General features: G+C 44.7%; 2 protein-coding genes across 2 annotated transcripts; both read left to right on the top strand.

Moving 5' to 3' along the window:
- The first annotated feature begins 5,510 nt into the window (after positions 1-5,510).
- On the top strand, positions 5,511-6,863 carry LOC106728778 (olfactory receptor 476-like). Its single transcript, XM_032490496.1, has one exon. The coding sequence runs from the start codon at positions 5,772-5,774 to the stop codon at positions 6,861-6,863; it is 1,092 nt and encodes a 363-aa protein (XP_032346387.1). The 5' UTR covers positions 5,511-5,771.
- Positions 6,864-18,365: 11,502 nt separating this feature from the next.
- LOC102504188 (olfactory receptor 476) lies at positions 18,366-25,545 on the top strand. Its single transcript, XM_032490495.1, has 2 exons — positions 18,366-18,439; positions 24,588-25,545. Exons 1-2 carry the CDS (start codon positions 18,366-18,368, stop codon positions 25,543-25,545), a joined length of 1,032 nt encoding a protein of 343 aa, XP_032346386.1.
- The last annotated feature ends 957 nt before the right edge of the window (positions 25,546-26,502 follow it).

Here is a 26,502-nt window from a genome sequence, read left to right as displayed (position 1 = left end):
TTTTAAATTCAATACTTCTCTTCCACTCACTTATATAAAAATACATTTTTTTGAAAAGCTAGTTCAGTCAACTGCTGATTGCTGTTCTTTGGGCACACATATGAACTAAAAATTTCCATGAGGAGGACAGTGAGTTTTCCTCCTGTGCAAGGGCAGAGACCCTCCCATGGCCAGCGTTCTCTGTGACATCCCTGCATCCATGCTAGAAGGAGAATGTCTAGTTCTTGGGGGTCTTCACCTCTGGCAAATCCACTACGTTCACAACACTGCCCTCATCAGCCTTCCCAAGTCACTTTCGATGTTCGTGCCCAATGTGCGGTCACTTTCCAGATCAGCCTCAACGCAGAGTCTTACAAATAGGGATCAGGAGCCTCCTCATCTCTGTCCCTCTCCACGGGCATCCGACTGGCACAAGAGCTGAATCCACTCAGGCTGCTAGTCAGAGTGTCTCAGACACTAACCAGAATAGGAATCAGCTGTGGAGCTTGTTAGACCGCAGCTCTGCTGCAGGGGGAGGTCTGTAAGGAACCAGAGTCTGCATTTCTAAGGAGCGCCCAGTGATGCTGCAGGGGTGCAATCTCTCTTTGGTAACCAGGTGCTAAAGAGCAGCGACCACAGCTTGTGAACAACTGTCCCATCTGGCCAGGAGGGAAGAAGAAAAAGAAGCAAATGAAAGCCAGGCAGGGCCCCTCTGAGAACCATAAATTTTCTTCCCCTCCCCACCTCCCCCCCACCCCCCGCAAAAAAAGGAAAATGTCAAAAAGTCCAGCAAGGCTGGGAGCTCTCTGCATGAAAACTAAGTCAGAGGCTGCACGCTAATATTTTTATTGCAGATTTCATGGCTCTAGATTCCAAATTGCTCTAACCCAAAGTTGCTTTAAGATAGGTGCTGTGGGTAATTGTGAAAGACGGGCAACGACTTATAAACATGCCTCCTAGGAGACAGCTTACACAGGATATTCATAACATGTCTTTTGGGGGAAAAAATGGGCAGCACTTAATTACTGACATGGAAAGATCTCCAAGATACATTGTTTTAAAAAAAAGAAAAACAAGGTGCAGAACAATGTGTATAGTTTGCTACTATTTGTATCTTTTAAAAGAGAAACGAGAACGCATACACGTATGTGTTGCTTATATAAGCAATGACTAACCATGCGAAGGTACATGAGAAATGGGTAGCTTCTGAGGAAGACAGGGAAGTAGCTGGGTAATCAGAAGGCAGATGATGAAAGGACTTGCTTTCACTGTAGTCCCTTCTGAATTCTGTACCAGAGAAACACATTTCCATCCAAAACAGAAGTCAAAACTAATATTGAAAGACAATCCTCTTTCTTCTTCCTATACCTCCATCCACCCAAACATTCAGTGAAATTGAGTCGCGCTACATTTTCAAGTCCCCTCTTGGTGAGTCCCCTGCAGAGTTCGTTCTTGGAACAGGGATCAGAATAGCATTGCCTTGTGTCATTGCTGGGGAAACCCCAAAATGTGTGTGCTCAGAGTCTGGATGCTCTGGGGGTCCTGGTTTCCCTTGTGGGGTCCAAGAGACCTGCGGCTGTGGGCAAGAACTGCCAGTCTGAGTCCTCTGCAGACAGAAGAAGTTCTGTACACCTGGGTCACCCTTGGAGGCTGGCTGAATGGTGAAAGTTTAGGATCTTTGCAACTGGACAGCTGAGCTAGACTCTGTGACCGGAAACTTCAGGTGGGAGAACCATTACTTCCCTTAAAAGGTCTTCTTGTGAGGACCTCATATTCTCAGGACACGTTCTGAGTTATTTCTGTTTAGACACCTGGCTTAGGCTGGCTGAATTACTGGGTTTTACTGTTCTTCTCTGGTCACCCTATATTATCGCTTGGTTCTCATTAAGGAATTTCCCGAGCTTCTGTTATGTATTTTCTTTCCTGAGGCTGTGATCCCTGCCCATTACAGGGGGAATTATGTCACATGCTCGTCCAGGCTCCAACGTCAGTTCATCCATTTGGGACTTCAGGCAGGTTCCTCACCTCTCAAATGAGGTCAGGATGGAGGGGAGCACGCAGCCTGGAGAACAGCACAGAGCAGAGGTTCAACAAAGATCTGTCTCCTCCATCATAGCATTTCTTCCCCCCTCCACCACCACCCAGGCTTATTATAAGCACCTCACTCTTTTCAAAGTACCTCTGTTTTTACCGTCTCTGTCCTCTACCGAATCCCAAAAGCCCAGCCAGGAGTTGTCCTCTGCACTTTGCAAATGAGTACAGAGGAGTCGGCTTTCTCCAAATGACTTGTCAGTGTCACGGCACCCGGCATAGAAGAACTGGAACCACACCCCGTAGCTCCCAAGAGAACTCCCTGAATCCCACTCCTCAGAGAATTAAGGTCCCCGGTCCTGAGGCTTCTTCCTGTTTCTTCCTCTCAGTACACTCAGATCCTCAGGTGTTTGAGCTCCCACCATGTGCCACGTTACACGTGACTTTTTTTAACGTCCAGATCTTTTGTGCATGAAAAGGATTGTCTAAAACTGTTTGTTAATTGATTATAATATCTTAAGTTGCGAATTTAGAACTTAGTTTTTCTTAAGCCGCTAAATGCAATTTCCAAATATAAGAAATGTCATTATATATCTAATAATGTTTGTGAAAATGGAAAGCAATCACATTTGATCTTTGGTTAATGTCCCCTTTGCCCCAAAATCTAACAGATTAAATTCCCCCAAATAATTTGTGCTGTTTACAATCAAATTCTCTTAAACGATTCAAAGTAACGTCGCAAGCACACAAAAGCTATTAGAAGTAAGTTCTCCTGAACATTTAAACACTATTTATCAACATGATTAATTAAATGCTCTTAAACTTTTTAAACTACAATCACAAATTTAATGTACCTGATTTCCCAAGCTCTCCAATTACCTTCATAAACATTTAAACATCTCCTGAAAATTACTGAATCAAACAATTTTTATTGAAATGTAGACAATTTATAATGTGCTAATTCCTGTGCACAGCATGGTGATTCACAAAAGGTTCATTTTTGATAAATCAAATGGTTTTCTGCATTTTAGGAGAGTCAAATCAAACACGGATTTAGTTAATTCAATTTAGCTAATCACCCTCCGTATTTCAAGTCCAATTAAGCAGTTACTCTTAATTGCTCCGCGCACCTCAAATAGTTATGCATATGCAACACGCATATATTCAAATTTGTATTCAAGTTCATATTAAAATGGTATAATTGTTGCAAAAATTTGTCATCTTATAAATAGATCTCTCAAAATTATCAGTGTAGGATACAAAGTGTACACCCATCTTCAAAGACTCTTTCTGAGGCCTCCACGGCAACTGAAATTACAGGTTAATGATTGTCTAAGATTCAAGATGAGGCTTGTGGATTCAGTGATTCAAGCCTAAAACTTCAGGACTGGAAGAGGGGACATGGATGTCCCTCCCCAGAGGACTCAGCCCACCGTGCACGTAAACCAGATGAACCCCCTCCTACAGTCAAGTCCTGCTGCTATAACAAGACACTCCAGGTCTTGGCCTCCAGCCAGTACTGAGTTCCACAACACAATGCATCGTCTTTCAAGGCCGCTCTTATCTGATTATCTTCTTTTTTAAATTTTTTATTTTAGTTTTAAAACTTTAGACTTAGGAGTTATGAACATAGTACAGTGAGAGTTCCTGTCTACCTTTCTCTAAATGACCATGGTACAATTATTGAAAATTAGAAATTAGGGGGAGGGTATAGCTCAGTGGTAGAGCACATGCTTAGCATGCACAAGGTCCTGGGATTAATGACCTCTATTAAAAAATAAATAAATAAATGAACATAAGAAAGAAAAGAAAAAGAAGAAAGAAGAAAAAAGAAAGAAGAAAGAAATAAAGAAGAAAGAAGAAGAAAGAAAGAAAAGAAAGAAAGAAAGAAGGAAGGAAGGAAGGAAGGAGGAGAAGGAAGACGGAAGGAAGGAGGAAGGAAGGAAGAAGGACGGAACAACTGAGGTCATTGCCGTGAAGGTACGGATAAGACGGAAGGCCTGCACTGTGCCCGTCGGATGTCCGTCTTTCCTCCATTCCCTCCTTCTTCTTCATCAATCGCCGCATTACAACTGACGCCCAATCTACAGAAACAGACAGAAATTAAATCAGCATGATACTGTGAACTAAACTACAGGCTTTTTTAAGATCTCATCAGTTTTTTCCGCTGATGTCCCTTTTTATAGTTGTTTCAGCCTCTAATCCAGGAAACCATATTGTCCCTAGTTGTTAGATTTTCTTAGTCTCCTCCAGTCCGTGGCACTTTCTCAGTCACTCCTTGTCTTTTTCACTGTTGACACTTTTGAGACATACTGGTCAAGTATTTTGTAGAAGGTCTCCCAGTTTGGGTTTGTCTGATGTTTTCTCATGATTGAGTTGAAGTTATGGATTTTTTACCCAGTTCTTACCATAACGTTCTCCAGTGTTTACCACCTGATTTGGGCAAGTGGAATTCTAAACTCTCCCGCCTCCTAACTGTCCTCTTTGCAGCCTGATTTGCCTCTATGGCTCTTGGCATCTTCTTTATAACTTCCATTCACCCACTCGACAAGTATTTGTTGAGGGCCAACTATGTACCAGTCACTGGAGATACAGCAATGGACAAAACTGACAACAGTGCCTGACTTCATGGTTCATGCATCCTAATGTCAGGAAGGAGACAATAAACTAACTTAATAAGTCATGTGTCTACAGCATGTTAGAAGAGAATCAGTCCCATGAGGAAAAAATTAAACTGAGAGGAGGGCTAGTGAGCGCTGGGGGAGGAGAGGGTTTCGTTTAAATAGGATGCTTAGGGAGGGCTGCACAAGCAGGTGACGTTTGAGCCAAAGCTTAAAAAAGCCTAGGGAAGGAGGCAGATGACTAACTGAAGCAAAGCGTGTTCTGAGGGCAAGGGACAGTGAGCGCGGGGGTCCTGGATCACGCCTTGGGGGTCCTCAGAGGAGCAGGGAGACACATGTAGCTGGAGCAGAGTAAGCGACGGTGAGAAGCGGACGAAGAGGACAGAGGGGTAAAGAGAGTTACTTTCCTGGGTGAACAGAATCACCCTGGCTGCTCCTCATAAGAAGGAAACAGATAGCACCTAAAAGCAGTTGCCAACAACCCAAGCAAGATAGGATGGTGCCTCGCAAAGAAAGGGTGCGAAGTCAGTGTGCATTCTGAAGGCAGAGCCAACACAGTTTGCTGACGGATTCAATGAGGGGTCGTAGAGGAGCGAAAGGGGTGAAAAATGGCTAGACGGATTGAAAGGATTGGGTTCCAGTTACCATTGCAAGTGAGGAAGACTCTCTTATCTAACTGATAATTACTCTGTATTCATTCAGTGACATGAGGCACTGTGATAGATATCAGGGCACAAATTATTGAGATATTAAGTGACTCTCCTCCTCCTAGGAATAAGAAAATCCAAGAGGAAAGATGAGTGGGCATTTTTCAATGTTAAAAGATGGCGTCATTAATTCAACTTAAAGTATCTGTGAAATTCGGGGGAGAGGGGACAGGGATAGACCCCTAAACCTGGTTTGGAGAGACCAAAGGACATTCCAAGAAGAAAACATAGAATTTGTAAAGACAAAGACATTTGCTAAACATGATATGTTTGTAGAAGTAAGTTGTTCAGAATTGCTAGAGGGTAAACTGAGAGTGGGGTACATCAAGGTGTTGCATAGAGGACATCTGGCAGGTTAAAGGATTTAGACATTATCCCAAGGGGGACAGGGGGACACTTAGCACATAAGCATGATTGTGACCTGCTGGGACTGATGTGGGATTTGGGGAGCCGTCTGCCACTCAGAGATGGATGTGACTTTTCAGTTGCAGTGGCCGTTAAAGGCTACCTCTCTGATGAGAATGTTAACTTTCTTGTTTCTCCTCCTGTTCCTCATTGTCATGAAAACAGCAGCAGAATGGCCTTGGGACAGAATCACACCACAGTGACGAAGTTCATCCTGCTGGGCCTCACAGACCAGGCAGACCAAAAACAACTCCTCTTTGCCGTCTTCCTGCTGATCTATGCGGTGACTATGGTGGGGAACCTGGGCCTGATAGATGTGATCCGCGCCAGCTCCACCCTCCACACCCCCATGTACTTCCTCCTGAGCGCGCTCTCCTTCCTTGACATCTGCAATTCCTCTGTGTTCACCCCCAGGCTGCTGGTCAGCTTCCTCTCCGCCGACCAGTCCATCTCCTTCGTGGGCTGTGTGGTCCAGATGGCCCTCATGGCCCTCCACGGCACAGGGGAGTGTCTGCTCCTGGCCATCATGGCCTATGACCGATTCGTGGCCATCTGCCACCCTCTTCTCTACCACACCATCATGTCCAAGCGCTTGTGTGTCCGGCTGGTGGTGGTTACCTATGCTGTGGGGGTGTTCATTTCAACACTGCAGACGGGGAACGCCTTCATCTTGCCCTACTGTGGCCCCAACATCATTGATCACTACTTCTGTGACATCCCCCCCGTGCTCCAGCTGGCCTGCTCAGACACCACTGTGGCCAATGTCATCTTGCTCTTCTTTTCTGCCCTGATCACTGTCCCCACAATCTTAGTCATCTTGGTCTCTTATGCCTACATCCTGGTCACAATCTGCAGGATGAGGTCCCTGGAGGCCCAGCGTAAGGCCTTCTCCACCTGTGCCTCCCACCTGACAGCCCTCTCCCTTTTCTATGGGTCCGTGTTCCTTGTATATGTCCAACCCAACCCTGAAACTGCTTCAGCCTATAACAAGATCCTCTCTGTGTTCTACACCATCGTGATTCCCATGCTGAACCCGCTGGTCTACAGCCTGAGGAATAAAGATGTTAAAGCCGCTGTGCAAGTTAGGGCTCTCAACCTAAGCAGGAAAGGGATTTGTTAGAAAGGTATCTGGGAGCCTGTAAGATAGAAGAGAAGCCTAGAGGGCCCCGCCAGGACAGGAACCAGCAGCACAGCTCTTCTACATCTCTTGATACACTCACCACATCCAGCGTGGACATCCCACATGCACTGATCTCCTGCATCCACACTTCTATCTTACAGAGCCCTGGGAAGCAGAAATAAGACCTCCTCTTGGATAAATTTGGGAGTCTGAGATTTGCAAATGTTAGCCACTATATATAAAAATAGATTTAAAAAAAAAAACAAATTTCTTCTGTATAGCACAGGGAACTATATTTAATATCTTGCAATAACCTTTAATGAAAAAGAATACGAAAACGAATATATGTATGTATATGCATGACTGCGACATGGTGCTGCACGCCAGAAATGGACACATTGTAACTGACTGCACTTCAATTAAAAAAAAAAAAGAAACTACAACTAACAAGACAGCGTGATACAGGCATCAAGACAGACAAACAGATCACGAAGGACGGAGAGTTCACAAGGAGACCCACGCACAGTCAGTTGTTCTCAGTAAGTTTACGTGACCAGGCCATCTGATGGTGATAGAAAAATCGGCCATCCTATGCCGAAACAAACAAAACAAATGTAAATAGAGAGAAAGAAAGAAGCTACAGATACACACCAAACAAACCATGAGTGAATCTCCAAAAAGGCTGAATAAAAGAAGCTAAGCAAAGAGTCCACGCTATATGGTTCTATAAGTAGAAGATTCTTGAAAATTTGCATACCCAGAAAGTAGACCCATGGTTTACTTCGGGAAATAAACTTCTGGGGAGAAGGCTAAGAGGGAGGGATTACAAAGTGGGATGGATATGGTCATTTTATTAGTTTTGGTGATGATTTCATGGGTAAATATGTCAAATTCACCTAATAATAGGTTTTAAATATGCAGTTTATTGTATGTTAATTAAACCTCAATAAAGCTGCTGAAATTTGGACACAGAAATTTTTTTTTTAAAGCCCTCCTTCCATTCAGAAATGAGAGCTAGATTCTACCTTCCTCTTGTCTTGAGAGTTCCCCAAAATAGAAAGGATCATTGAATGCCAAACCGGGAAAATGACATAGTTCAACCAGAGCAATCTTCCCTACGAGGTTCTACAGGGAACGTTGCCCTTCTGAATATGAGGTACTGGAGAAAGAATCCAGGTGGTGTTTGAGTGTAGGAAGGAGATGGTAGCCACTTGACTTAGTGGGAGAGAATGGAGCCCCCTGTACAGAAATCTCCACTATGATTAGCCAGGGACCAGAGTTGGGCTTTAAAGCAATAATGAGCTATCATTTCCATACAAATGGCTAATTTAAACAAAATAAAAAGCTGAAAGCCCATATAACTTTTTTTCAATCAAAATCAAATTACCTTTGTGTTTTTAGACAAAACCTTTTTACTGTAACAGAAATCAGCCTTAATAATTTAAGAGAAGGGAAAAGGGGTGGAATTTACTGTGAAACCCAGACATCAACTGAGGTTCAGTATCTTTTTGAGATTCAAATAAAATTGGCTTAAACCCCCTCCATGTGTGGTAGATGCCCCGCATCCCTGACAATCTGTCTGGGGAATCTGATGTAGCAGGAGACGGGCTGTACATGGCTTGTGCTTTACCTGGTTACTTCTAACTCCGAGTTCTTTAACCCACTGAATTAATCAGCTTATGAGTCACCTGGGCAGGGGATAAGCATGGGGTTAGGAATGAAGATGATATAAATGAGGAAAAGGAGAAAATAAACCTTGATCATTGTAGGTCCTGATGGGGAAGGAAAACGGGGAGATTTAGGCAGGTTGGGTTGAGGTAACACAGCTGGGCTTGAGCCCTGTGGAGAAGACAAAGAAGCAATTGCATGGCCATCATTAAAAAGTCCACAAACAATAAATGCTGGAGAGGGCATGGAGAAAAGGGAACCCTCCTACACTGCTGGTGTGAATGTAGTCTGGTACAGCCATCATGGAAAACTAAAAATAGACTTACACTATGATCCAGCAATCACACTCTTGGGCATATATCTGGAGAAAATTCTAATTTGAAAAAACACATGCATAGCAGCACTACTTACAATAGCCAAGACATAGAAGCAACCTAAATGTCCATCAACAGATGACTGGATAAAGAAGCTGTGGTATATATACACAGTGGAATACTACTCAGCCATAAAAAAGAATAAAATAATATCATTTGCAGCAAAATGGATGCACCTGGAGATTGTCATACTAACTGAAGTAAGCCAGAAAGAGAAAGAAAAATACTGTATCATATCACTTATATGTGGAGCCTAAAAAAAAAATATGACACAAGTGAACTTATTTACAAAACAGAAACAGACTCACAGACATAGAAAACAAACTTGTGGTTACCAAGGGGGAGAAATTAGGAGTTCAAGATTTACTAATACCACTACATATAAAATAGATAAGCAGATTTCTACTGTATATAACAGGGAACTATATTCAATACCTTGCAATGGCATATTATGAAAAGGAATAAATATACGTATAACCAAATTACCACGCAGTACACCGGAAATTAACACAATATTGTAAACTGACTATACTTCAATTTTAAAAAAAGAAGCAAGTGCATCTCTGCTGGACAAAACCTCCACGTTCACCTGAAACTTCACAGATGTCAAAGTGAAATGTTTTCTTAGAAAACTAACTGATCCGTGGGTGAACCTGTTGATCAGTGCTCAGTGATTATATTGGAATCATCTCCCGGCTTGATGTACAGGTTTGAGGTCATTTTTCTCATCATACTGTATTAGTCAGGCTTCTCCAGAGAAGCAGAACCAGCGGGATATATATAGACGGATAGATATAAAAGGAGATTTATTATAGGAATTGGCTCACACAGTTATGGAGGCTGAGCAGTCCCACAGTCTGCCGTCTGCAAGCTGGAGCACCAGGAAAGACAGTGCTGCAATTCAGTCTGAATCTAAAAGCCTGAAAACCAGGGGTCTGAAGATCTGAGAATGAAAAATACCAACGTCTAAGAGCAGGAGAAGTTCAAGGTCCCAGCTCAAGCCAAAAGACCAAAGCCACCCCTTCTCGGCCTTTCTGTTCTATTCAGGCCCTCAACTGCCTGGGTGATGCCCACCCACATTGGTGGGGGTGAATTTCTCCACTCAGTCTACTGATTCAAACGTTAATCTCTTCTGGAAACCCCTCACACACACACACACACACCCAAAAATGTTTCACCAGCTATCTGAGCATCCTTTGCTCAGACAAACTGACACAAAAAATTAACTATCACACATTCTAAGAATATGGAAGTCTGCAGCCGGTCCCCTATCCCCACCCAAACTCTCCATCTCAGACCCAGGAGGCTAGGGACCGCAGTCTTTTCATAAAAATAAGCCATTTGCTTAACGAGAACATTTTCTTTGAGTAATAATTTCCCTCAGGGCCAAGGAGACACAGAGAACCAGGAAACAGAGAAGAGCGTGCTCGTTCCTCCTTCATCGCCCTGGTAACTCAGACTCTGCTTCCCAGCTTCACCAGTTCCTGAGCATATGTTGTGCCCTGCAGCCCTGGGCAACCTAGTCACAGGCTAAGAAGTAAACAGGTTCCCAGAAATGTTGGGTGAGTAGCCTCAGAGGAATGGAGGGAAGGCAGGGCAGAGGGGTGGATGCAGGAGCAGCAGGTGACAGGGCAAAGTCTGCCCCGAGAGACAAGGCATCCAACTTGTTCAACCCTACACACACTGCCCTCTCCTGCCCATCCCTTCACCTAAAACCATCTGGCACAGAACCCAGTAAGAGTCATCAGAGTGTTGACTGGAAGTTAAATCAATGTGTTACCTCTCTCAAGAGCATTTGAATTAAACGCATTTAAATTTTTATTTACTCATGTCTTAAGAGCATCCAGAGCCCACCCAGTACCTGAAGATCTAGAACTTTCCATTGGGTGGAAATGAAGCCAAAGGTAGGGGCAGCTCCAGCCATAGGTGCTAAAAGAGAGACCAGTCTGTGGTCCCAGCCAGGCAGGAAAAGCACTGGGCAACAAGGGCTCGCAGTCCCAGCAAGCAGTCAAGGTTGGATGCGTGGTTACTGTTGCCAGAGACAGGCTCCATCACCTGAGAGAAGCTGATCAGCCTTGCTGGGCTTAGGTCTGTGTGTGGAATAGAAATGACCCCGAAAGTCTCCTGTTTACAGATGGAAAGGGGGGGGGGTGAATCATTTTGAATCTCCTGGATGGTAATCTTGTTCTCCAGGGTCTTAAACTAACCCTAAAGGTCCTTGAGGGTGGAGACATTGTAATGAAGTGGGGAGTCAGCCCTGACATTGGGATCTTCAGTGGAAAACTCAAGCTCTCCAGCGGCTGACAGCTTCATTCACCAGGTGCGCTGTCTCTCCAGATACCACTTCCAGGGACAACTTGGGGCACGATGGAAGGAGTCAGAATTAGGTAAGAAAGGGGTCTGCCCTTGGAGAAAGAATCCAAGACAGTCGAGGGCGTCTTCCGCTGGAGCTGATCAGAGGCAACTAGTATCACAAGGAAAGGCGATGGGCAGATAATCTTCATAAGATTCATGGTTCCTGCCAGGGAGTGGTCATGCTGCCTTCTCCACAGGATACTTAACCCTGTCCGCACCCCCCACCAGTTGTCACAGACCCAGTTTCATCCCTGCCTTCTCTGGGACCTCAAAGACCCTGGGCCACCAGTCCCAAGAAGCCGAGTTAGACAGGAAGCAAGCCTGGCTCACAGGCAGTGTATGGATAAGCTCTGTAAAGATGGATTTGCTCAATGGAAGGGTACCAGTCCATCTCAGACCCCATTCCTCTAGTCTAAGACATTGATACAGTCTGATGTTTGATCACGTGAGAGACTGAGGTTTCAAGGCCAGCGCTGCAGTCATTATCATCCAGAAAACTCCACGCCCACAGACCTGTGAAGTGCTAACCAATACAGTGTGTCTGAAGCAGAACCTCAGGGTCTGAACAGGTTGGCTTCCCCTGGATGTGACTGCTGCATCCAACAGAATATGTGTTCTACTCACACGCGCTTGTACGCTCAAAACTGCAGTTCTTTATAAAAATGAACCAATCGCTCAATTTACAAAATTGCCAGTAAACAAGAGATATGAACGGGGCTGGCAGGCTCTGAAATTGTGCCCTAGGAAGACCAGAGAAAGACTTGAGGACCTATGCACAGGATGGGATCCTTCGAAATTTTCTTAGGGGTTCCCATCTGACACCTCTGCCTTCGTGCCTCCCCCTCTTCTGACTTCCGCAGTCACAAGAGTTGTGCTCAGACATCTGGCCCAAATGTGGGTCACTGCCCTGGCTGCCCCGGCAGCAAGTCCCCACAGCAGAGCTCCTCAGGGAAGCCAGAGTTCTCACTCAGTGGGGCCATCACAACCCATGGTTAAATCCAACTCACATATTAGCTAAAGGCTCCCAGTCCACCGGAGACCAGTGGTTCCAGCTCATGGGCTGCCCTTCTGCCACGGGGCTGCCAGCTGCTCACACATGTGATAAAGGCGAAAGAACCCACCTCAGGGCTGCAGTCGAGCTGCTTCCTCATTCCTTCCCATTGCTCAAGCTGGTTCTGCATTTCAAGGAAGAATCTTCCCTCTGCAGGAAGCACAAGTCAGAAGCCTCCTGCTAGCATTTTTCCTAGAAGCCCCCATGTCTCAGCCTCCACTTCTTCAACCCAGTAGCTGCTTCATGGTACACACTGCAGCTTTTCTTTATGTTCCTTCCTGGGGGCCCATCCTCTGTGCGACACAATTCTCAGATTATGGGGTCCCAGCGCAGCGAAAACCTTGGGGAAGTATTAAAACTGTGCAAATATTCCACAATGTGAAGGTAATTTCTAATGTGCTCACATCACACGTGTGTGTTGGCTTGTTTCTGGGGCAAGTAGTGAGGAACGCTGACCAACTGGGCGATGCTATGCTAGGATAGTAATAGAAGTGGTGCTCACCTTGGATGTGATCCCTGATAGACAGCGAAGGGTTAAAGCAAGTGCTCTCTGCTCTTTGCTCTCTGACCAGATAGGACAGGTATATCACCCAGATCTTCACTTGAAATCCTGCCCGAATGATAGCTAACAACTTGGAGCATGTTGTTTCCATCTTCTCATAAAATCCTGCTAACGACCCCCATGAGGCTCAGACTACAAATAGCCCCATTTTTTTTCCTTTTTTCGGTCCATGAGGAAATTTTATTTTTTGTATTGAAGTATAGTCAGTTTACAATGTCATGTCAATTTCTAGCATACAGCATGTTTCAGTCATACATATATTTGTTTTCATATTCTTTTTTGTTGTAGGCTACTATAAGATATTGACTATAGTTCCCTGTGCTGTACAGTAGGTCTTTGTTGTTTATCTATTTTATATGTAATAGTTAGTATCCCATCAAGACCGGGATGAAGGGACGTCTCTTCCCCCTCCCCTTGGATCTGGACTAGTCTTGTGACTAGGAACGCCAGATTTAGCAGATCAAAATACAGATGCCTAGTGAAAATTAACATCAGATAAAGAATGAAAAGCTTTTTAGCATAAGTTTGCCTTAATATTGTACAGGACACACTTGTACCAAAAATTATTTATTGTCTACCTGAAATTCAGATTTACCTGGGCACCACGTGTTTTACCTGCCAACTCCACTTGTGACTCGCTCTGGCCGACCGCATACAGCAGAAGTGACGATGTGCCAGTTCCAAGCCTCATGTTAAAGAGGACGATTGGTTTCCACTTCCTCCATCTTGGAAGCCCACCCTAAGACCACCATGCTCTGAGGAAGCCCAGCGAGCCATGTGAAAAGGCCACATGGGGAAGCACGAAGCATCCGACACAGAGTAAGGCCTGAGCCTTCCAGGACAGCCTGGCTGCCAGCTGCATGCAGCTGAGCAAGTGACCTCAGTCTACACCATGTGACGGGGAACAGTCATGTCCTCCAAGCTCTACCCAGACTTCTAATCCACAGAATGCTGAGAAACACTGAATTGTTATATTTTTTAAGATATTGCACCTTAGGAAGTTTTTTTAATACAGCAAGAGATAACCAAAACAAACCCTAATAGATCACCTTTGATTTGTGTTGCACTGAGTCCCCAGACCTTGTGGGGTCCTCTGCGGTGGCCACCAATCTTGGTTCCTACGCTGTGCAGTCTTGTCCAGCCTCACCATTAGTTTTCCTTAGGGAGGCAGTGCATCCTTGAGGTTCGGAGGATGGGATTCGGAGCCAGCCAGTCCTGGGGCTGGATTCCAGCTCCATCATCCAAAGCTCTATGACCTTGGGCTCTTTGTCTGAAAAATGAGTGTGTCAGTATTAATTACCTCATAAGGTGGTCTGTGAGGATTGAAGGAGATTTAACATCTATAAGGTGCTTAGAACAGTGCCAGATTCTTAATTAGTGTTCAGCACATATTAGCTATCCTTACACTGAATAATTTCTCTAACTTGTGTCTTCCTGTTATTTTATCTTCCTTATTATTTCTATCCAGTGGAGAAAGATTAATGAAGCCACAAATCACATAACAATGAGGGTGACAGGGTCTACCACCAAAGAACCATAGTTTTCCACGAGGAGAGTCTCCCAGGCCTGGAGAAATACAGTGCAGTGTCCAGCTGTTCTAAGCCCTCATTCTACCATGCTAGTCCCTCACTTCCCTTTTTCCCAGGCCCAGCTGTCACTGAGAAATCACATGCCCCTAAATACAGCCCAGACCTACTGGGTAATTACCACCTCCTAGGCCACCTGGTCATTCTCCCAGATTCCCTTATTTCTCTTCCCCCATGAACCAGAAATGCTGAGACAGAAAAATGTAGATTCATGAGAGCATAAGATGAAACAGAAGTTACACGGGTTACAGAATCAGACAGGACTGGTGTCTAAGTCTGGTTTTGCAACATACAATCTAGCACAATTTGTAAACAAGAAAGTTGTGTGAAGATTAAATACTTATATGGCCAAATGCTTAGCGTACAGCATGGTTTATAGTAGACGATCATTTGAAACCAGTTTCCCCACTTCTGCTAGGATTATCCAGTCTGGGCACTAAAAGGGCATTGGCTGCTGGTATTGGTGATGTGGCCATGCAGAAAGGCATCTTCATTTTGCCTTCCTCTGCCCCGGCATCATCGATCATTACTTCTGTCTCTCTGCCCAACCTCCAACTTACCTGCGCTGACATTGCCAGGGCGAAGGCCATCCTCTTCCTTTGTTCTGACTACTCTTTTTATTGTCGCTGTCCTCCTAGTCACACACGGAAGGACACAATCCCTGAAAGCCCAGAGCAAAGCTCTCCTATCTTTGCCTCGTGTCTTACTGTCATCTCCCTCTTCCGTGGCACCGTCGTCCCGAAGCAGGTTCAGACCGGTTTCAAGAGAGAACAAACAGTGATTCATCGATTGAATCAAAAATTCTGGACTTGCAGAAGGAATGACGTTGCTTAAAATAGCCAACTTTAGCATCTCTCCCCAAAATCAGAGAAGGGTCTGTTGTCACAGAGACTCAATCTTTCCTTGTGCAAAAGGAGGTATTTGGAAAATATTGTCACTTCCAGTAATGACATTCACATGAAATCTGAACCCTCTTGGCAGTACCAGTGAACCCAGGTACTGACAAAACATTTACTGATGAGGAAACCTCCCTTAGAGACAAGGTAACTCTGCTTTGATTCCCAATTATCAGGTGGCTGAAACACGAAGCAACCCGCCCCCCCAAAAAAAGGAAGCAAAATGCTGCCAAGTAGCCCTGGGTGAAGAATGGTTTGTCAACTGATGACTCTGAAACATCACCAGGAAACCCATTCCTCAACCAAAGCTAAGTTTGTTAGACCTACTGTAGTAAGACAGAATAAAGAATCTTAGCAGTTCTTAAAAGGAAGAAATCAATAGAAGATATTTATAGGATTTGGCGGTCTGCATCCAAGTGGTTTAAGGTAGATTTTCCAAATCAGGGAGTGGATCAGGATTGGACAAAGTTTGTGACAATATAGTTTAGGATTGACAGATACAGGGAGGGAAGAGCCTGAAAACAAATCTTGATACTCAAAGTATTGTTTGTTGAGAAAATTGTTTACCCAGGTGAGTGATCTATTGTCTTAATAGGAGAGATGTTTGCCTAGAGGATCAAACTGTGTGTTCAGATAAATTGGCTTGCAGGAACTCCACGAAGCCAATAGTGAAGTTATTTATTGGTTTACAGTCGTACCTTCCTAGGTCTGAATTTGGGGGAACAATTAGCCAAGCCATGTCGCCATAGGAAATCTCAGCTTTCAGTCTTAATAGTTAGGCTATGTGGGTATAGATGATCCCCAAGCTCAAGTTCAGCTTATTTTTTTTTAACCACTGTGAGAGGCTATTCTGTTGCCATGGAAAGAGAACTTCACCTCACTTCCTCCCATCAATGACATTAAGCCTGGGCAACCATGTTCCCATCCCACCCCCCAAAGTGAGCAGAGATGGAGAAATAGTTTCAGCTGGAGAAGAGCTCATTGCCATGTGCAGAGAGTCTACCTGTGCCCTTAGATGGTTAATGAACATCAGCATTTATCCAAAAGGGTCTAACTGGGAACAGGAGTACATCACTACGGTAGTGCTGAGTCATTTTATGAAATATTTTTTATTCAGAAAGCCCAGGTCTGCAGCCCCAGACTTCACCGGCTGTGTATAACTTCTGGCAAGCACCTTCCCCTCTATGGACCTCTTCCCATTCCCAAAAATTTGAGCTAGATGTTCCCCAAGGGTTCTTTCGACTCCGATTTTCTGGAGTTCTTTGACTTGGCCCTAATGTATATCCACTCTTGATCAAAAAAAATGCAAAGACAGTAAGGACATCCACGTTGCTGCGTACATAGTCTTCATATAGGCTTCCCTGTCGGGCTAGCCTTCAAAAGCATGTCTAAGACCATGGACCTAGACTGCTTAGAAAAGAACCTACCAGCGTGCCTTACACAAGCACACACTAAAAGCTCGTAGCAGGTTAATGTCTTTCCCATTTACCACCCAGCAGTAAGAATGCATAGCCCTTTGGTTCTGCATCTCAGCTTCCAGGAGGATCCTGCCAGCTGATATATCTGGTATAAGAACATCAATATTTCACTTCCGAATGAGCTTTTCATGAAGAATTTTCTAGTCGGTGTACCTGAGGAGAGAGAGAAGGACTCTCCCAAATTACAGACTCATTTTTTGGCTGCATGTGCTTGCTTAGTAACAAGTTAGTTTGGCAGAATTTGTACATTTGGTAAAATTTGGTCCAAGGCTTTTTTTTTTTTTCCAAATTCTTTTTTTTTTTTTTGAGGGGGGAGGTAATTAGGTTTATTTATTTATTTTTAGTAGAGGTCCTGGGTTCAATCTCCAGGACCTCGTGCATGCTAAGCATGTGCTCTACCACTGAGCTATATTCTCCCCTAAAGTCTTTCTTTCATTGCAACATATCACCTGTCAGTCAGGCTTGAAGGAATGGGGTCATACAGAACCTGCCACTAACAACCAGAAACTTCTCATACTAAAAAACTGGGCAGGGGGATGGTGTAGCTCAGTGGTAGAGCACATGCTTAGCATGCACGAGGTCCTGGGTTCAATCCCCAGTACTTCTGTTAAAAAAAAGAAAAGGAAAGAAAAGAAAAAGAAATAAACAAATAAACTGAATTACCTTCCCCGCCAAAAATATAGATGTATTTTAAAAACTGAACTGCCATAAATTACTCATGGGGATGTAATATACAGTATGGTACAGTATGGTGACTATAGTTAAAAATACTGTATTGCATATTTGAAAGCTGCTAAGAGAGTAGATCTTAAAAGTTCTCATCGCAAGAAAAAAAATTGTAACTATGTATGGGAAAGGATGTTAACCAGACTTACGGTAGAGATCATTTCTCAGTATATTCAAATATCAAATCATTATGTTGTACAACTGAAACTAATATGTTATATACCAATTATATCTCAATTAAAAATATTTTAAAATAAAATTCAAAACATTTTTTAAAAAAAAAGCCTTAGATCAGTTACCTAGATGTAGGCTCAGTAAATGAGAAGAAAGGGCTTCTCAGAGGAGACAGGAAGGAGCCTGGCCTCAGAAGCCTGGAAGATCTGAGTCAGGTGAGATGAAATAGAACAGGGGTCAGAGCCAGAGAGGACCTGCCCTTGAAGAATACATCAGACAGCCGGGGCTGCTGTGTTAACAGACAGCATCCAAATCGCATTGGCTTACAAGGGCAGAAAGCTCATTTCTCACTCATAATTCATGTCCATCATAAGTCAGTGGTGAGTCTCCTTTTCACCCGAAGACTCAGGCTAACCTAAGAGGAGACCCTAGATCTTGGATGGGGCCAAACCCAGTCACGTGGCCAGGCTTAATTTAAGCAAGGAAAGAGAATGGGTAAGAATTCTTTCCTGAGAGCTGCAGGGAGGAGCGCTGACTCTCAGGCATCGTAATAAAATCTGCCACAATGAAGGAGGCCACTGCATGTTCCTGGGTAGAGGACCAACCACATGAAGAGGGCATTTGCAGGGAAGATGCATCAGACTCCTCGTGCAACTTGGGGTGCAGCGAGAAGGTCAGAGGACTCGGCGCTGTTTCAGTCCTACAGGTGAGATTCAGTAGATCTCTCCCCAGTGAATAAAGCCCCTCTTACCTGCAGGAACCATGGGCAATCCAGTCTGTCATCTGCTGAGACACTCTCCCAGATCAGTAGTCTAGGGACTGAATTTCTTTTACCTCAACAAGTCATTTGCCTAACAAGGCCCCCGGTGATTTCGCCTGGGATTGTGGAAACCCAAGATGCAGGCTCCCCAAGGAGTGAGCCAGTATCTTCCTTCCTGGGCTGGGAAAAGCAGTCCCTCTGCAGCCTCTTCTCAAGGACTTGCTCCTCCAGGGCCCGTACCTGGGGGTGTCCGTCAGAGTTGCTTACAACAGTGAGAAGTTGGAAATAGCTTACTGTCAACCAAGAGGGACCAGTTAAGTAAATGATGGCACACATACACAACAGAAAAATCTGCAGCCATTAAATATGAGTATGTACACTGTTACTTTTTGATTGACACAGGGAAATGTCCATGGCATGAGTGAGAAAGTAAATGACAGAACAGCTTGTGTGGCATGATTCTGTTTGACCCCCTCTTATGGAAAATTTTAGTCATGGGTGCATTAAGAGATTTATAACGTGAGCGCTCACCAATGCCCTTTTTCTGTGGTGGCAGGAATTCAGACGATGTTCTCCTTTCTTGGTTCTTTTCTGTGTTGCTCAAATTTTTTACAACCTAGCACGTGCTATTTTTACAAAGACAGCAGAGCTATTTTGTAGGGGGGAAGAATTATGATGGTTTGGGTGGTTTTTTGAGGTGGAGAGACGTATTTTCAGTATTGTTAAGTGAATATAACAATTATGATATAATCCCATGACTGTATATTTATAGCAAAAAAAAAATATATATATATATATACACACACACACACACACATATATATCATCAAGCATGTTTCCCAAGGTTATTCTGAAGATCGAAGGAAATAACAATTGGGAAAGCCACATCGTGACCTTCAAAGAGCCCACGTATGCTGATGTCATGAGCACATTCAGTCACTGCCTGTGAGACCTGGGGATTTTGTTGACATGTGTTCCCGTGTACATCTCGGCTTTTTGAGTCTCAGTAACCTGAAAGGAGTGGCCCACCGGGGATGGACACCGTAAGTGAAGAGGTTCTGTCCTCAGGGCTCCCAGACAACCCTCCCCAAGATCTCTCTAGCCCTCCTTAGAGACCACCTGCAGTTCCGAGGCTGCTCCTGGGAGAGCTACTCACAAATTCCCACTGGCATATTTCTGAACTCTAGGGTTCAGGATTTTAAGAAGCCAAATGAAAGGCAGGAGACTTCCCAGCAATAAGGAATCTCAAAGCTTTGTTACCACTGTCTGAGAAGTTCTCTTGAGAAAGCTGGACAGAGGCAATCAATGAAAAGGGGAGAGGAACACCCCCAAGAGTCTTCAAAAAACAAGGCTCATGGATGGATGGTCTCTGCTCAACCACAGGTAAGTGGGCTGAGAGGTGGAACCCTAATACCAGTAAAGGCTTACCCTCCTTTATCCTCGCTTTCTCATAAACCGTGCTCACACTATTCAGATCTGATCAACAGCCCCAGCACCTAAGTGAGCGGGGAAAAATCAGAGCTCAGAAGTAGTGTGCAGGAAATTTGCAATTAATTTCCTTAGAGTTCTACCATGGGGCCTCTTGGCTTTTACAGCTCACACTCTCCTTGGCACATTCTGTCCCCTCTTAGCTTCAAGTATCAGCTTTACTTTGCACACCAGAGACCTGGGAGTTCACCTGACACTGCTCTCCTCCTCACACTGGCACCTTCAGTCCATCACCAAATCCTGACATGTTTATAGGCAGACATCTGTCAGATCCATTTACCTCTGTCTGTCTCCACTACCCACCCCCAACTCTGGTTTAAGCTGTCAGTCCCTCCTTGACGACTTCAGTGTCCTCCCCAACAGTCTCACTGCTCTGCTGAGCCTCCTCCCATCATTTCCCCACAACTGTATGTAGAATGATCTTGTCAAAATGCAAATGTGGCCATGTCATCTCCCTGGTGAACATTCTTTAATGGCATCCCCTAAAAAGAGAAAATCCTTAACATGGTCTAGGCTGCTAGATAATAATAATAATGTAGTTCTAGAACCTGACCACGTGAACTCAGACACCAGCACTGCCACCTGCCAGCTGAGCCTTTGCAAAAGTCCCTTAACTTCTTCGTGCCTGGATTTCCTCCTGCGTAAAATAAAGATTTCAATAGTATATCTCATAAGGTTGGTGAGAGGATTAAATAAATTAATAGTGTTTGGAACAGTGCTTGACACACAGGAAGCATCCAATGAACGTTACAAAACACTGCCTGCCTGCTGGCCTCAGCTTGCACACTCTCCCTCCTTGCCCTCTACCAGCACTGGCCCTTTATTCAGCTCCTCTTCCTCTCTGGGCTCTCTCAGACCTCAGGGCCTTTGCATAGGTTGTCCTCACTCTTCTTTCCTATGGAAAACTTCTCCGGGGGAAAATCCTCCTTAGTCGCCTTGAGTCAAAGTTCCAGGCTTATAGCATTAAGTACCTCTACATTGGAGTTCTTGTACCAGTTGCAATTTTTCAATAATTTGTGTGATTATATCATAAATGTTTGTCTTCCCCTCTAAACTCTATAAACTCCACAAGAATGGGCACCACGTCTGTTCTTTCCTTACCACTGGATCCTCACTTCCCACACAGTGCCGGGCACACAGTGATGCACAATGACTATATTCTGAATGACTGAACACATCCCTTGACTCTCAAACCTCCATCTCCTACACAGAACTCCCTCCTAAGCTTCAAAATGGAATACCCACCTGTCTCCTGGACCCGTGTCCTTGGCTCTCCCAAACTCCATCGCAAATGGAACTCACCACATCCCTCCCTCCAACCTGTTTACCTGTCAGAATGAGTGACATGACATTTTTCACTCCATTACCCAAACCAGGAAACTGGTCGTCATCTAGACTCTCCTTCAGCCCATGTATCCAATTCGTGAGCAAGTAAATAAATAAATCCATCTCCTGACTATTTCCCTAATCTTTCCAATCTCTCTGAGAGCAAGGAACTCACCTACCTTGACCACCACTGTGTCTCCAGTACTAACAATAGGACTCGATTATTTGTCAATCAGTAAATAACACTGCCCCAGCCAAGGCCACTATGATCAGCTGCTTAATGTAGCTCCCTGCCTCCCCTCTAACTTCCCCTGAATTCATTTTAGTAGCTTAGTCTGACCATGTCACCATCCTGCTTGAAATCCTTCAACAGTTCCCCACTTACAGGACTCTGCTCTCAACGCCAGTCCTCCAGAAGCTGGACAGTATTTCCTTATAGTTAACAATGACCAGTATTGGTTAGTAAGTGTTTATTTTTAAAAAGCAAAGAATGAATAGTGCCTGGGCTAACCTGAGGGTCTGAAAACTCCAGTTTCTTCACCCTTTCACCGCAGCTCATTCTATCAAAAGAAAATGTATTTGTGAAATTAGCTGAGACTACAAACTGCTAATCACTGTACTTTACACACAAATATCAAGCAATTAAAGCTATAGCCAAAAGTGGCAAGTTCCCATCCTGTGCCCAAGGAAAGAGCAGAGCTGTCAGAGAGGGAACTGGTACCCATCCACGGCTCTGTAAGATGTCCACGGGAACGGGAGATCTTCAGACGCTCTTAGGGACTCTCCCATCTTGAGATGGCCTCCACCTTCATAAGCAGCCCCTCTTCTGACTTTGATTAAGCCTCCTCTTTTCTTTCATGTCAGGACACTTGAACATTCTTATGCATTCTCATGGCCGTAGCAGCCCCTCATCAACTTCCCAGCAGAGGAACTGGAGGTGGCTGTCTTCTCTCATCCAGGAATTATTCCTGTGAATCCAGGGTCCTCCAAAGTTCACTGACACCCAGTGTTTTGGCCAACGCACACTTTCACTCAACTCCATCAGTGTGCCAGAGACCTGTGAGCCAGGTTCATGGGATCACTGAAGAGACAGGCCAAGCAAAGCTCCCCTGCCAGCGTCCTTCGCGCTTTCTCTGTGCTGAGGTCTTTAAGGACCACAGGGACCAGCATCCCTCCTCTCTATGCAAATTCTGAACCAGTTAAGAGAGAAAAGGTAGAAGCGAGGCAGAGAGAGAGCAAAGCTCCACCTGCGTCACTGACACCACCTGGTGCTGCAGGACATGATCCATGCCTGTAAGTGGTCCTCTTAAAAATGAGACGGGCTTCATGACCTAGTTTTAAGACCTACATTACAGAGGAGCAGAGCACTACTGTGCTTCCAATGAGCAAAGAAGAGAGCAAAACAGAACTACACACATCCAGTGCCTTAACCCAAACTCACTGATCACAAAAGGCCTCCCTCCTGCAGGACAATAGGGGTCAGGAGTGTTACGCTGTGGATATCCGTCTTTGGGGAAGGAAACACGTGGAGCAGAGGTGAGGCATCCCCAGTGGTGCTCCCCACAGGTAAAGTCCATACGTATTTTTTACATTTCAGGAGGCCAAGTGTTGTCAATAGATGTTGATAGCACAAAGCCACATTACCGGCTTTGATCAGAGGCCACCTATCTCTGGCTGTCCTGAGATACTCTCAAAGGGGCCCTGCCTTATGCCTCATTCAGACAATACAGAATTCCAAGCATTAATAACCAGCATGCCTTGGGCACCAATCAATCAGGACAGATGCTCCAACACCCAGAACCTGCGCTCAACCAATCAGAACTGACGTCCAACCAATTAGAGCAGATCCTGGCCCGTATCCCATACAAGGGCTTCCCCTCACGATAGCAGCGTCGGTTATTTGAAAGCCCAGACAGTGAGGATCCCTGAAGGCAAATTCTTGGGGGCACGACAGGAGCCGAGAGAACCTACATAAACATGAGATCCGTTCTGGGGAGGTTAAGGAGGTAGGCGAGAACTCGCCGACCTGTGCTCTCTGGTTAGAAAGCTCACCTCCAGCTCTGTCTTGAGAACTGCACCCTGCCCTGGACTCCAGTGCCACAAATCTGGCGTGTCCTACTGCCTTCATTCACTGTTTGTAGCCAAAGCACAAGACATTCGTCGTGGTTTTGTCAGACTAGAGTTGTCATATTTACTGTAGCTGCCTATTCTCCCAAGTAAATATTTTTCTTAGTTGTAAATAATAAAACAGACTTTGTTTTAATTTATTTCATTTCATTTTCTCTCCTTGGATGATTAGCTCTGTTACTATAGAGAGACCAGAAAGCTCCATCTCCTGACAACTCAGAAGACCTCCATCAATAGCCAGGCGTGTCCCCTGCTGGGTGCATTAGTGTCGTGGGGAGGCTGTAACGAAGTACCACAAACTGTGGGGCTTAAAGCAAGAAGAGGGAGGACGCAGCTCAGTGATAGAGCCATGCTTAGCATGCACAAGGTCCTGGGCTCAGTCCCCATTAAATAAATAATCCATTAAATAAACAAACCCTCTGCCTGTGTCTTCTCACGGCATTGTCCTCTCTGTATCTCCGTTTTCTCCTCTTATAAGGACACCAGTCCCACTGGATTAAGGACCGACCCTAATGGAGTGCGACTCGACTTGATGGCTTCTGCAAAGACCCCGTTTCCAATAAGGTCACGTTCACTGGTCCCAGGCATTAGCACTTCAGCCAATCTTTTATGGGAGAAACAATTCAACCCACAGCACTGAGGGAATGACTGCTCTACTGAGTCACCTTGTATTCTGATGACTTTAGGCCTATTTTCTGTGTCCCTGGCCTTGGGGACTGGCACTGTTGGAGCCTCGGCCCCCAAATAAATTCCAAATTCATCTTTTCATATATTCCCTCTCTCGGCCAACACACCACCCCCCCAAAACGTGCTAAGGATGCCAGTTCCCCACGGAACAGGGAACTTGGAGGCAGAAAATAATTACAACTATATAACAAGCGTATGATTATGAACTGGACTGAGTTCTAATCCCACTTTCTTTATGAACTAGCTCTCTTACCTTGGGCAAACGGGTAATCTCACTAAATATAAAGGGCATTAATATTTAAATGTGAAAACATGTATGAAGTTTCAACAGCTGTTTAGGAAATGAGTGAACACGTGACTTGTAGTAGGTGTTCAGTTCACGCCAGTATCCCCTCCCCTTCCCGTGGGGCTGCCTGCTCTGAGGGCATTAAAAGAGCTTCAGGCACTGACCCCAGGTCTGCCTCAGGGTACAAGTAGATCTTACTTGGTGTCTCTGCAGTGGCACGTGCCCCACAGTGGAGAACTGCACCCCAGTCGCCCGGTTCCTCCTGCTGGGGCTCACAGAGCAGGCAAGGCTCAAGGGCATCCTGTTTGTGCCCTTCCTGTTCGTCTACTTGGTCACCCTCACCGGCAACCTGGCCATGATCACTCTGATCCACACAGACCCACAGCTCCACACGCCCATGTACTTCTTCCTGAGTGTCCTCTCCTTCATAGACTCCTCCTTCTCCACGGTGAACACCCCCAGGCTGCTGGAGAGCTTCCTCACCTCAGGCCAGTCCATCTCCTTTGCAGGCTGTGTGGTCCAGATGGCCCTCATGACTCTGAATGGTACGGCCAAGTGTCTGCTCCTGGCCACCATGGCGTATGACCGATTCGCTGCCATCTGCCACCCTCTCCTCTACCACACCATCATGTCCCAAAGTCTGTGTGTCCAGCTGGTGGCAGCCACCTATACGGCTTCTGCTGCCATTTCAGCTTTGCTGACTGGGTACATCTTCAAGCTGCCCTACTGTGGTCCCAACATCATTAACCACTACTTCTGTGACCTCCCCACTGTGCTTCAACTTGCCTATGCAGACACTGCTGAGGTTGAATTCATCATCTTCTCATCTTCTGCCACGATTATCCTCTTTACCATCACCATTATCCTGGTCTCCTATGCCTACATGCTGGTGACTATCTGCAGGATGCATTCCCTTAAGGCTCAGAGCAAAGCGCTCTCCACCTGTGCCTCCCACCTCACCGTCATCTGTCTCTTCTATGGCACCATCACCTTCACGTATACTCAGCCACGCTCTCCCAGTTCCATGGAACAGAACAAGGTTGTGTCTGTCTTCTACACTGTGGTCATCCCCATGCTGGACCCTCTGATCTACAGCCTGAGGAATAAAGATGTGAAGGCTGCATTAAAGAGGAGATGATTTGGCATGCTGCCTTCCTAACTGAGGGTGGGACATTCTATCCCAAGCCATAACATGGTGGACACAACATAAAGCATGGATAATATTAACACTTGGATAGAGGGAAATATGTGCCAACATTATTTTAAATGCCTTACACATATCATAAAGAAGTTGTGGTGTATATATATACATACATATATTTATGTATGTATGTATATATATATATATATATATATATATGTGTGTGTACAATGGAATACTACTCAGCCATAAAAAGAATGAGATAATGTTATTTGCAGCAACATGGATGAACCTAGAGATTATCATACTAAGTGAAGTAAATCAGAAAGAGAAAGACAAATACTGTATGATATCATTTACATGTAGAATCTAAAATATGATACAAATGAACTTATTTACAAAACAGAAACTGACTCACAGACATAGAAAATAAACTTATGGTTACCAAAGAGGAAAGGGAGTAGGGGAGGGATAAATTAGGAGTTTGGAATTAGCAGATACAAATTACTATATATATAATAGATAAACAACAAGGTCCTAAGTATGGCACAGGGAATTATATTCAGTATCTGGTAATAAACCATAATGGAAAAGAATATGAAAAAGAATATACACACACACACACACATATATGTAACTGAATCACTTTGCTGTACACCAGAAACTAACACAACATTGTAAATCAACTATACTTCAATCTTTTTAAATAAATAAATGTCTTACACATATCAACTCATTTAATCTTCACAACAAGCACTTGAAATGGACAATATTATTATCCCTTAGAAATCTGAAGCACAGAGAGGCTGAGTAACTGGCCCAAGGTCACACAGATAATAAGAAACAGAGCCAGAATTTGAATCCAGGCAGTCTGGTTCCAGAAACCATGTTCTCAAACTATACACTATATTGCCTTTTTCTGATGAATGCATCTCACAGACAATAAGCACAGTT

Source organism: Camelus ferus, chromosome 10, assembly GCF_009834535.1.
Source record: "Camelus ferus isolate YT-003-E chromosome 10, BCGSAC_Cfer_1.0, whole genome shotgun sequence".
Taxonomy (NCBI): domain Eukaryota; kingdom Metazoa; phylum Chordata; class Mammalia; order Artiodactyla; family Camelidae; genus Camelus; species Camelus ferus.
Note: the sequence above shows the minus strand (reverse complement) of the source record. Positions and strands in the feature narration are given on the sequence as shown.

Coding starts and splice junctions, on each gene's coding strand:
- LOC106728778 (XM_032490496.1), top strand. CDS start 5,772: ATGTGGGATTTGGGGAGCCGTCTGCCACTCAGAGATGGATGTGACTTT.
- LOC102504188 (XM_032490495.1), top strand. CDS start 18,366: ATGCATCAGACTCCTCGTGCAACTTGGGGTGCAGCGAGAAGGTCAGAG. Junction 18,440..24,587: donor GCGCTGTTTCAGTCCTACAG/GTGAGATTCAGT, acceptor GGTCTGCCTCAG/GGTACAAGTAGATCTTACTT.